The sequence below is a fragment of the Ornithorhynchus anatinus genome, chromosome 3, assembly GCF_004115215.2.
Source record: "Ornithorhynchus anatinus isolate Pmale09 chromosome 3, mOrnAna1.pri.v4, whole genome shotgun sequence".
NCBI classification, from domain to species: Eukaryota; Metazoa; Chordata; class Mammalia; order Monotremata; family Ornithorhynchidae; genus Ornithorhynchus; species Ornithorhynchus anatinus.
This window is the reverse complement of record NC_041730.1, coordinates 957,599-969,510: the sequence shown is the minus strand read 5'-3', so window position 1 is coordinate 969,510 and position 11,912 is coordinate 957,599. Positions and strand designations below refer to the sequence as shown.

The 11,912-nt window shown below is 54.3% G+C and overlaps 1 protein-coding gene across 1 annotated transcript; it reads right to left on the bottom strand.

Annotated features, from left to right (window-relative positions):
* Positions 1-373: 373 nt before the first annotated feature.
* Positions 374-11,707, bottom strand: LOC100087065 (mas-related G-protein coupled receptor member F). Its single transcript, XM_029059311.2, has 3 exons — positions 11,474-11,707; positions 5,278-5,389; positions 374-1,387 (listed from the first exon to the last, which is right to left on the bottom strand). Exons 2-3 carry the CDS (start codon positions 5,320-5,322, stop codon positions 383-385), a joined length of 1,050 nt encoding a protein of 349 aa, XP_028915144.1. The 5' UTR covers positions 5,323-5,389; positions 11,474-11,707; the 3' UTR covers positions 374-382.
* Between the last annotated feature and the right edge of the window lie 205 nt (positions 11,708-11,912).

Genomic DNA, 11,912 nt, shown 5'->3' with positions numbered 1-11,912 from the left:
TGAGAGGGAGCCTTCCCGGGGGTGTTGGGAAGTGGAAGGATGGAACGGCGAAGCTCACTGCGAGCCTCTCACCCCCAAGTGGGAGCCAGCAAGTAGTAACCAGGGGAGAGGTGGGGAGAAGAGGGGGAGGGAGCTTGGGCCTGAACCCTGCGGAAGGTTTCTTTGTCGGTCGCTGGCGGAGGAGACCAGGGTCGGGGTCCGGAGGGAAGTGGGGGGAAGGCTGGCTGATCCTTCTAGGGACCCCTGGAGCCTCCAGGCCGGTGCCCCCCCCCCCCCCACCAGAAGCTAGAGGCCAGGCACGGAGCGGGGGGCGGGGTGGGGGAGGATGCCTCTGTCCCGTCCCGACCCTTCCACCCAGCCCCCGACCCCCCACCCCACCCTCTCAGGCGGGGTCCCCGCCCTTACCCAGCTGCGTCTCCGACTGCATCTCCAAGGCGACGGTGTTGGGGGTCAAGCCGTCCCCCGGGCCGGCCTGGGCCTCGTCCCCTAGAGCCCTCTGAAGGACGAGGCTCAGCGGTTCCCAAAATCCCTTAGGCCGGTCCCTGCCGGCCAGAAAGTAGAGCACCGGTTTGGCGCCGCAGTGGCCGCAGGCGAACAGCTCGACCACGTAGCCCGGGTAGGGCGCCGGGATGGCGAAGACCCAGGACAGAAACCAGTTGACGCTCATGAAGAGCGAGCAGAAGAGGAAGGCGGAGACGGCCAACAGGACCACGTGGCTGAGCCTCTCGCCCCGCGGCCTCCGCTCCAGGCACTGGCCCCGCACGATCAGGCCCAGGCTGGACAGGACCATGACGGGGGTGAAGATCAGAAAGGTCACGACCCCTAGGGCCACCTTCACGCGGCCGCAGGGAGCCCGCTGGCCGCCGGCCTGGGGGAGGAAGGCGCAGAGGTAGGTGTGAGCGGCCGTCAACACGAAGGACAGAGCCCAGAGCAGGGCGCACGTGGTGGCCGCCAGGTGCGGAGGCCGCCGGCCCCGGTGCCAGCGCGGGAAGACCACCGAAGCGCAACGCTCGGCGCTCAGGGCCGCCAGGAGGCTCACCCCGGCCAGGAAGGCCAAGACCCCCACGGTGGTGGTCACGGAGCGCAGGTAGGCCGCCAAGGGGCCCTCCGGCCAGCCCACGTCTTCGACGGCGCGCACGGCTTGGGAGAGGAGCACGGCCAGGTCGGCGGCGGCCAGGTGGAGCACGTAGACGGTGAACGGGTTCCTCTTGACGCGGAAGCCGAACAGGTAGAGGGCCAGTCCGTTGCCCAGCAGCCCGACCAGGCAGACGAGCAGCAGGAGATAGGAAACCACGGCGGGGACCGGGGACGTCCAGAGACCCTCCGACCCCACGAAGTCCCCCAGGTAGGAAGGCGGCGGCCCGCCCCTCTCCGGCGCCGGGGACCCCTAAGGGGACAGGAGAAGAAGCGTCACCTCCCCCATCCTGCGGGGGCTGGGGGGAAGAAGGGGACGGACCCCAGAGCCGTGGCTCAGTGGAAAGAGCCCGGGCTTGGGAGTCAGAGGTCATGAGTTCGAATCCCGGCTCGGCCACTTGTCAGCTGTGTGACTGTGGGCGAGTCACTTCACTTCTCTGGGCCTCAGTGACCTCATCTGGAAAATGGGGATTAACTGTGAGCCCCACGGGGGACAACCTGATTCCCCTGAATCTACCCCAGCGCTTAGAAGAGTGCTCGGCACATAGTAAGCGCTTAACAAATACCAACATCATTATTATTATTACTCCCTGTCGATATCGATGGTATTTGTTAAGCTCACCCTATGCGCCCAGCACTGCTCTACGCGCTCTCAGTGGAAAGAGCCCCGGTTTAGGAGTCGGGGGTCATGGGTTCTAACCCCGGCTCCGCCACCTGTCAGCTGTGTGACTTCGGCCAAGTCACTTCACTTCTCGGTGCCTCAGTGACCTCATCTGTCAAATGGGGATGAAGACGGTGAGCCTCACGTGGGACAACCTGATTACCCTGTATCCCCCCCCCCCCAGCTCTTAGAACAGTGCGCGGCACAGAGTCAGCGCTGAATAAATACCGACTTTATCGTTTAGACTGGGAGCCCGTTATTGGACAGGGATTGTCTCTATCTGTTGCCGAAGTGTACACTCCAAGCGCTTAGTACAGTGCTCTGCACAGAGTAAGCGTTCAGTAAATACTATTGAATGAATGAATCGGGTTGTCCCTCGTGGGGCTCACAGTCTTCACCTCCATTTTACAGATGAGGGAACTGGGGCACAGAGAAGTGATTTCAATAGTATTTATTGAGCGCTTACTATGTGCAGAGCACTGTACTAAGCGCTTGGAATGAACAAGTCGGCAACAGATAGAGACGGTCCCTGCCATTTGACGGGCGCACGGTCTAATCGGGGGAGACAGACAGACGAGAACGATGGCGATAGATAGAGTCAAGGGGAAGAACATCCCGTAAAAACAATGGCAACTAAATAGAATCGAGGCCATGTACATTTCATTAACAAAATAAATAGGGTAATGAAAATATATACGGTTGAGCAGACGAGTACAGTGCTGAGGGGATGGGAAGGGATCTGTCCAGAGTCACACTGCTGACCAATTCGGGATTAGAACCCACGACCTCTGATTCCCGAGCCCGTGCTCTTTCCACTGAGCCACGTTGCTTGGGCGACGGGAGGGCTGCAGAGGGAGGGGGTCGGGGGGACTCGGGGATCCAAGGCCATGGGGAATCTGAGCCCCACTGGAGACCTCAGGAAGTCCGAGAGATGTGGAGTTTGGGGGAGGCAGGACGGCCTATTGGGCTGGGACTGACATTTCGGGGAAGGATCCTGAGCCAGGACTTGAGACCCTCTGAATAATAATAATGATGATGATGGTATTTGTTAAGCATTTGCTAGGCGCCAAGCACCTTTCTAAGCGCTGGGGTAGATACAAGGTCATCAGGATGTCCCACGTGGGGCTCACAGTCTTCATCCCCATTTTACAGATGAGGTCACTGAGGCACAGAGAAGTTAAGTGGCTTGCCCAAGGTCACACAGCAGACAAGTGGCGGAGCCGGGATTAGAACCCATGTCCTCTGACTCCCAAGCCCGGGTTCTTGCCACTAAGTCATGCTGCTTCTCTGCAGCTTCTCACACCGCTTCTCGGAAACTGCATCCCAGGTCATTTCATTCCCGAGACTCGCCAACTCGGGATTTCCATTTGTTCCCGATTGGGGTACCAAGACAGTGAGAGGGACTGTGTGCTAGACACCCACCCTCCTGGTTAGGAACGCACGGTCGACCCTCCTGACTTTCCCCTCTTTATCTCTGACTCTCCCCGAGTGACCCAGCACCGGCCATCCAACACCCCTGGCTCTCCCCTCTCTATCCCTGACTCTCCCCACCAGTGATCTAGCACTGACAATACCACACTCCTGACTCTCCCTTCTCCATTTCTGTCTCTCTCCAAATGTCCCAGCATGGGCTATCCCACACTCCTGATTCTCCCTTATCCATCACTGACTCTCAGCCAGTAAAATAGCATGGACCACCCTTCCTCGTTCAAAACGATGCGCCCAAAACAGTACTCTGAATGCTGTGCCTAGAGAAAAAGACAAATAAATGGCGGGGGAGGGGCGGGAAGAAAATAGAAAACAGAATGGCCTAGTGGAAAAAGCACAGGCTTGGGAGTCAGAGGCCCTGAGAGTCAGAGGCCCTGAGAGTCAAAGGACCTGAGTTCTAATTCTGGTTCTGCCACCTGCCTGATGTGTGATCTTGGATAAGTCACTTCTCTGTGCCTCTGTTTCCTCATTTGTAAAATGGGGGTTAAATACCCATTCTCCCTCCTGCTTAGATTGTGATCCAGATGAGGGACAGGTACTTTATCTGACCTGATTATCTCATCATATCTACCCCAGCACAGTGCTTGGCACCCAGTAAGCCCTTAGCAAATATCAACATTATGATCATTGTTAGAGAAAGGGAGAAAGTTTGTCAGTGGAGGATGATAGTGCTTCATCTGTGCCAGTGCTCAGCCTTCCTAATAAATGACTCAGAGTTTCAGAGCCTCTGGATTTAGCTATCTATAGCCCTGGCACCTCTGAGCTTTCCTATATTCCCAGGATCTCTGGACTTGGCTCTCCATTTTAATTCACTTTTAGAACTGAAAATAAAATCTGCATTTTGGATCCGTGAGTGGCTTAGCTGTTTGGACAGAACCCTACTGGCAGACTACCTTACTGGGGATAGCATCATCGTAATAATCATAGTACTTGTTAAGCACTTATTATATGTCAAACACTGGGGCAGATACAAGTTAATCAGGTTGGACAGTCCCTGGCCCACATGGGACTCACATTCATAATTCCCATTGACAGATGAGGTAACCGAGGCACAGAGACTTGCTCAAGGTCACACAGCAGACATGTGGCAGAGCTGGGATTAGAACTCAAGTCCTTCTGACTCCCAGGCCCATACGCTATCCACTAGACCATCCTGCTTCTATGGTGGGCTGGTCAACTTTGTGGGCAATGAAAATGATAATCTCTGGCCCCTCATTCTCTGGTCCCTCATTCCCTGGTCCCTTATTAGTTACAAACTGAGTTCTAGGGGACAAGAACCTCAGGTTTTGGAAGCTAAGAAAGCAGACAGCAGCTCGATCACCACTACCTTATCCTAGAGAAGCAGCGTGGCTTAGTGGCAAGAACCCGGGAAGAACCTCTTCTAAGAAGTAGCACGGCCTTGGGGACAGAACACTGGGCCTGGAAATCAGAGGGCCCTGGGTTCTAATCCAGATCCACCCCCAAAGGATTGGCTAAATCATTAAAGAGAAGCAGTGTGGCCTAGTGAGTGGATAGAAGACGGGCCTGGGAGTCACAAGGACCTGGATTCTAATCCCGGCTTCACCGCTTGTCTGCTGGGTGACCTTGGACAAGTCACTTCTTGGACAAGTTAACTTCTCTGTACCTCAATTCCCTCATCTGTAAAATGGGGATTAAGCCTGTGAGACCTGTGTAGGACAGGAACTGTGTCCAACCTGATGTGTTGTACCTACCCCGATGCGTAGAACAGTGTCTGACTCATAGTAAGTGCTTAACAAATACCGTTATTATTATTATTATTTTCTCTGGGCCTCAGTTCCCTCATATGAAAAACAGGGATTAGTCTATGAGCCCCGTGTGGGACAGGGGCTGTGTTCAACCTGATTAACTTGTATCTTATCCCAGTGGGACATAATAAGCACTTAAATACCATAAAAGAGAGACCCGGGGTTTGTGGTGGTGTCAGAAGTCCACCCCCTATCAGAGGTTGCACCCGATTAAAGGTGGACACTTGCCTTGGGGGGCTCAGTTTCCCACGAGCCCGATCCGTTCCCTGCCATATCCGGAGTGTGGTCCAGGGACGTCACCTCTGCCTGCGACGATGATCTCTCTGCTTCCTGGGCAGGCCTGGGAGAAACAGAGGGAGATGGTCATTTCACTCAGATCCCCAACAAGGTGATGTCAACGTAATTATAATTGTGTATTCGTTAAGCATTTAACGACGTGCCAAGCACTGTTCTAAGCACTGGGGTAGATATAAGCTAACCAAATTGGACAAAGTCCCACATGGGGCTCACAGTCTCACTCCCCATTTTACAGATGAGGTAACTGAGACCCAGAGAAGTGAAGTGATTTGCCCAAGGTCACACAGCAGACACACGGTGGAGCCGGGATTAGAACCCAGGTACTTATGACTCCCCAGCCCATGCTCTTTTCCACTAGGTCACGCTGCCTCTCTAAACACAGCATGTGTTCGACCTGATGATCTTGTATCTATCCCAGCGCTTAGAATACTGCTTGACATATAGTAAGTGCTTAACAAATACAATAATAATAATAATTGCGGTATTTGTCAATCGCTTACTATGTGCCAGGTACTAAGTGGCTGGGCTGGATACAAGCAAATCGGATTGGACCCAAACCCTGTCCCACGTGGGAACTGAGGCTCAGAGAGGTGAAATGACATGCCCAAGGTCACACAGAAGACAAGTACCCAGACCTTCTGACTCGCAGGCTCATGGTCTATCTACTAGACCAATAATAATTTGATTGGGGGCTGACTGTCTGCCATGCTTTGTACAGAGTGTCAGTTGGGTAGAGAGAGTTGTATTGGTTGCCTATTTGTGTGCAGAGGGCTGCAAAGGCACCAACCATGTGCAGAGGCCTGTAGTGGGCATCTAGTAGATGCCCATTATGTAAATAATGCCACACTGGGCACCTACTGTTTTGTTAGCAACCACTCCAGGGCCCATACTGCCTCGACCACCTGAGTTCAGCTCACCACGAATTAATCACCGGAAGCAGCGTGGCTTGGTGGAGAGAGCACGGGTTTAGGAGTCAGAGGTCGTGGGTTCTAATCTCTGCTCTGTCCCTTGTCAGCTGTGTGAATTTGGACAAGTCACTAAACCTTTCTGTGCCTCAGTTACCTCATCTGTAAAATGGGGATGAAGACTGTGAGCCCCATGTGGGACAACCTGATTACCTTGTAATGATAATAATAATAATCTTGGTATTTGTTAAGCGCTTACTATGTGCAGAGCACTGTTCTAAGTGCTGGGGGAGATACAGGGTCATCAGGTTGTCCCACACGAGGCTCACAGTCTTCATCCCAATTTTACAGATGAGGGAACTGAGGCAGAGAGAAGTGAAGTGACTTGCCCACAGTCACACAGCTGACAAATGGCAGAGCCGGGATTCGAACCCATGACCTCTGACTCCCAAGCCCGTGCTCTTTCCGCGGAGCCACGCCACTTTTCTTCTTAGGGTTGTATCTACCCAGTACATAGAACAGTGTTTGGCAAAGAGTAAGTGCTTAACCAATACCATCATTATTATTATTATTACTATGATCAGTCAGTTATTACTGATTAGAGGGACTGATTCGATTGACAGGGACTATGTCAATACAGTCTACAGTCTGCAGCGCTGTCTACCCCAGCACTTAGAATAGTGCTGGGCACATAGTAAGCGCTTAACAAATACCACAGTTTTAACTTCTTTACTAATAATGTTGGTATTTGTCAAGCGCTTACTATGTGCCGAGCACTGTTCTAAGCACTGGGGAAGATACAGGGTAATCAGGTTATCCCACGTGAGGCTCACAGTCTTAATCCCCATTTTACAGATGAGGTAACTGAGGCACTGAGAAGTGAAGTGACTTGCCCACAGTCACACCAGCTGACAAGCGGCGGATCCGGGATTCCAACCCGTGACCTCTGAGTCCCAAGCCCGGGCTCTTTCCACTGAGCCACGCTGCTTCTCTTATTACTAATGTTGGTATTTGTTAAGCGCTTACTTTGTGCCGAGCACTGTTCTAAGCGCTGGGGTAGATACAGGGTAATCAGGTTGTCCCACGAGAGGCTCACAGTTAATCTCCATTTTACAGATGAGGTAACTGAGGCACAGAGAAGTTAAGTGACTTGCCCACAGTACTATTATTATTAAACGGTGCCAATCCCTGCCCACAACGAGTTTACAGTCTAGAGGTGGGGGGAGGCAGACATCAATACGAATAAATAAAATTATAGATATGGACCTACATGCTGTGGGGCTGGGAAAGGGGATCCCCAATAAATTACCATCACTCTTGCTGCTCCGCCCCACCAGACGCCACCCCCTTCCCCCCTCCCCCCCTCTAACCCCGCCCCATCTCCAGCCTTCTTCAAGGGGGCGGTGGGCTTGGGAGGGGGCGAGCTATTTGGGCTCGGAACTCAAGTCCTAGTTGGTGTCTTCCTTGGGTGAGACCTCTACCTCTCCTTCCCCTCCCCCTTGGGGCGGGGGGCTAGCTGAGCGGGTGGTCTGGGAGATTATTGTTATTATTATGGCATTTATTAAGCATTGTTAGAGAAGCAGCGTGGCTCAGTGGAAAGAGCCCGGGCTTTGGAGTCAGAAGTGATGGGTTCGAATCCCGACTCTGCCACCTGTCAGCTGTGTGACTGTGGGCAAGTTACTTCACTTCTCTGGGCCTCAGTTCCCTCATCTGTCAAATGGGGATGAAGACTGTGAGCCCCACGTGGGACAACCTGATTCCCCTGTGTCTACCCCAGCGCTTAGAGCAGTGCTCGGCACATAATAAGCGCTTAACAAATACCAATATTATTATTATTAAGCGCTTACTATGTACCAGGCACCGTACTAAATGCTGGGACGCATACACGCAAATCGGGTCCCTGACCCACATGGGGCTCACAGTCTCAATCCCCCTTTTCCAGATGAGGTAACTGAGGCCCAGAGAAGCGAAGTGACTTGCTCCAGGTCACACAGCAGACATGAGGAGGAGGTAGGATTAGAACCCATGACCTTCTGACTCCCAGGCCTATCCCAGGTGCTCTGTCCACTACACTGGGCTGCTTCCCATAGATTTGGGCGTGTGGAGGTCTAGGGACGGGAAGGGGAAGGATTAGGGGGAGAAAACTCAAGGCCCTGAGCTTTTCCACCCCCTCATGGTGAACCCCCGCCCCTCCCAGCCCCCCGCCGCAGCCCACCTCTCTCCAATCGTGGGCCCCCTCACCGTCCTTCAGGTGCTCCCCGCCCTTTCCACGACCCTCCGCGCGTAGACTTTCCCGGCCCCACTGCCTCTCTCGCAGGTTTGAAGTAGGGCAGCTCGGCTGCCTCACCCTCTCTTTATCTGTTGCCGAATTGTACATTCCAAGCGCTTAGTGTAGTGCTCTGCACACGGGAAGCGCTCAATAAATACGATTGAATGAATGAATGAATGAATTGTGGGAACTTCTCCAACCTGGTTTCTTCAGGTGATAATAATTATGGTATTTATTAAGCACTTACTATGTACCAGGCACTGTACTAAGCACTGGGGTGGATACAAACACCCGGCTCCGCCGTTTGTCAGCTGTGCAATTTTGGGTAAATTACTTAACTTCTCTGTGCCTCAATTACCTCATCTGTAAAATGGGGATTAAGATTGTGAGCCCCACGTGGGACAACCTCATCACCTTGTATCTACCCCAGCGTTTAGAACAGTGAACTCATTACTGGGCAGGGATTGTCTCCATCTGTTGCCGAATTGTACATTCCAAGCGCTTAGTACAGTGCCCTGCACATAGTAAGCGCTCAATAAATACTATTGATTGAACAGTGCTTGGCATATAGTAACTACTTAACAAATGCCATCATTATTATCATTATTATTATTACATCAAATCAAATTGGACACAGTTCCTGTCCCAGGTGGAGCTCACAATCTCAATTTCCCATTTTACAGACGAGGTTACTGAGGCCCAGAGAAGTGAAGTGATTTACCCAGCGTCACACAGCAGACAAGTGGCAGAGCTAGGATGAGAACAAGTCAAGCCCTGTTCTAAGTGCTGAGGTAGATAAAAGTTTAAGGCTGTCCATCACCTCGCCCCTTCCTACCTCTCCTCCCTTCTCTCTTCCTCCCGCCCACCCCGCACGCTCCGCTCCTCCGCCGCCCGCCTCCTCGCCGTCCCTCGGTCTCGCCCGTCCCGCCGTCGACCCCCGGGCCGCGTCCTCCCGCGGTCCCGGAACGCCCTCCCTCCTCACCACCGCCAAACTGATTCTCTTCCCCTCTTCAAATCCCTACTTAAAGCTCGCCTCCTCCAAGAAGCCTTCCCACACTGAGCTCCCCCCCTTTGTCCTTCTGCTCCCTCAACCCCCCCCCTTCACCTCTCCGCAGCTAAACCCTCTTCTCCCCCCTTTCCCTCTGCTCCACCCCCTTTCCCGTCCCACCCCCTCAGCACCGTACTCGTCCGCTCAACTCTATATATCTTCATCACCCTATTTATTTTGTTTAATAAAAAAAAGTTGGTATTTGTTAAGCGCTTACTATGTGCAGAGCACTGTTCTAAGCGCTGGGAGACACAGGGGAATCAGGTTGTCCCACGTGGGGCTCACAGTCTTAATCCCCATTTTACAGAGGAGGGAACTGAGGCACGGAGAAGTTAAGTTGAGGCACAGTCACACAGCTGACAAGTGGCAGAGCTGGGATCGAACCCGTGAACTGACTCCCAAGCCCGGGCTCTTTCCACTGAGCCACACTGCTTCTCTAATGAGATGCACATCACCCCGATTCTATTTTTATTTGCCATTGTTTTAATGAGATGTTCTTCCCCTTGACTCTATTTATTGCCATTGTTCTTGTCTGCCTGTCTCCCCCGATTAGACTGTAAACCGTCAAAGGGCAGGGACTTTATCTGTTGCCGATTTGTCCATTCCAAGCGCTTAGTACAGTGCTCGGCACATAGTAAGCGCTCAATAAATACTATTGAATGAATGAATGAACCCATAGTAATAATAATAATGTTGGTATTGGTTAAGCGCTTACTATGTGCCAAGCCCTGTCCTAAGCGCTGATCATCTAGCCCGCAGCCTGGTTTTCCCGGGAGATGGAGCCCACAGCCTAGTTTCCCCGCAGCCTGGTTTCCCTGGTAGATTTATCCCGCAGCCTGATTTTCCTGGTAGATTTACCCCGCAGCCTGATTTTCCCGGGAGGAAAATCCAAGGTAGACACGGGAGGAATGGGAGGGAAGAGAGAGAAGAGGAAGGCCAGGGGCGAGGGTGGGAAGGGGGAAGGAAGATGCAAGGAAAACGGATGAGAAAGCGTTACGAGGCCCAGACGATTGGGAAACCGAAGGGAATGGGGTAGTCTGAAGGCGCCGAGTGGAGAGCTGCGGGGCGAGAAGAGACGGGAGATTGCCCCGCTCCTTGACACCAAATCCGGACTGGCACCGTCCCGTTCCCCGCGCGGCCTCGGCCGGGGAAGTGCGGAGAAGGGGCACGGGATGGGCAGGGGGAGGAGAGGCGGGATGGGCAGGGGGCGGAGAGGCGGGAGGCGGAGGGGGCGGAGGCCGCTACGTGCGAGCCCCGTGCCAGCTGCTCTCCCTGGAACAGCGAATATTTTCCGAGTCCCGCTCTCAACCAGCCAGTCCGGCCCCAGGTCCGGTCCAGATGGACGCCCAGCCTAAACCAGCGGCCCCCACCCCACCTCCAGCTCCTCAGAGTGTCCCAGCGTTTAGTAAAGTGCCCCAGTGCTTAATGCACGTCCCAGCGCTTAATACAGCGCCTGGCACATAGTCAGCGCTTAACAAATACCATCATTAGTATTATTGGTATTATCCTCGCCCTCCAACCCTAGCCTTCAGGCCCACCAACCTCTAGTCCCCTCTTCCCCAGCCCTTAGCTCCCCCCCCCCCCAGCCCGCCCACCTCCAGCCCCCTAATCCCCAGCCCCCAACCGCAGCCCCCAGCCCACCAAGCCCTGGCCCCCCTGGGCAGGGAGCGTGCCTGCTTATTCTGTGGTATTGTACTCTCCCAAGCGCTTAGTACAGTGCTGGGCACATAGTAAGCGCTCAGTAAATACCACTGATCGATTCCCCCGCCCCCCAGCTTTCCCAGCCCGCTTTCCTCCAACCCTGCGGGCCCCAGCCCCTCGATCCTCCACCCCCAATTCCCAGCTCCGTTATCCCCCCACCCAGACCCCGCTCCCCACGGCGGACAGGAGCGCGTGTGGACTCACGGATCGCCACGCGGGACCGGTCGCACGCAGGGGAGGGGCGCGTCTGTCCTCGGGTGATGGCGGGGTGCGGTCGAGGACGGGGAGCTGGGCTGGGGGCGAGCTGTGTCTGCTCCTCCAACCCAAATCCCGACTCCCCGAGCCAAAGAAGCCGTCACACTCCGAAACACGCGCGTCCGGGGAGGGGGAGAATTAACCCACAGAGATCCTGGACGGCGCGACTTCTCCCCGGCCGGACCCCGCCCCCTCCTCCCCAGGCCAACCCCCCGTCCCAACCCAGCCCGGCCCCCAGAGCAGCAGCTTGGCGTGGTGGCTAGAGCACGGGCCTGAAAGTCAGAAAGTCTTGGGTTCTAATCCTGATGCCACTTGTCTGCTGGGTGGCCTGGAGTAAGTCGCTTCACTCCTCTGGGCTTCAGTTTCCTCATCTGTCAAGTGGGGATTA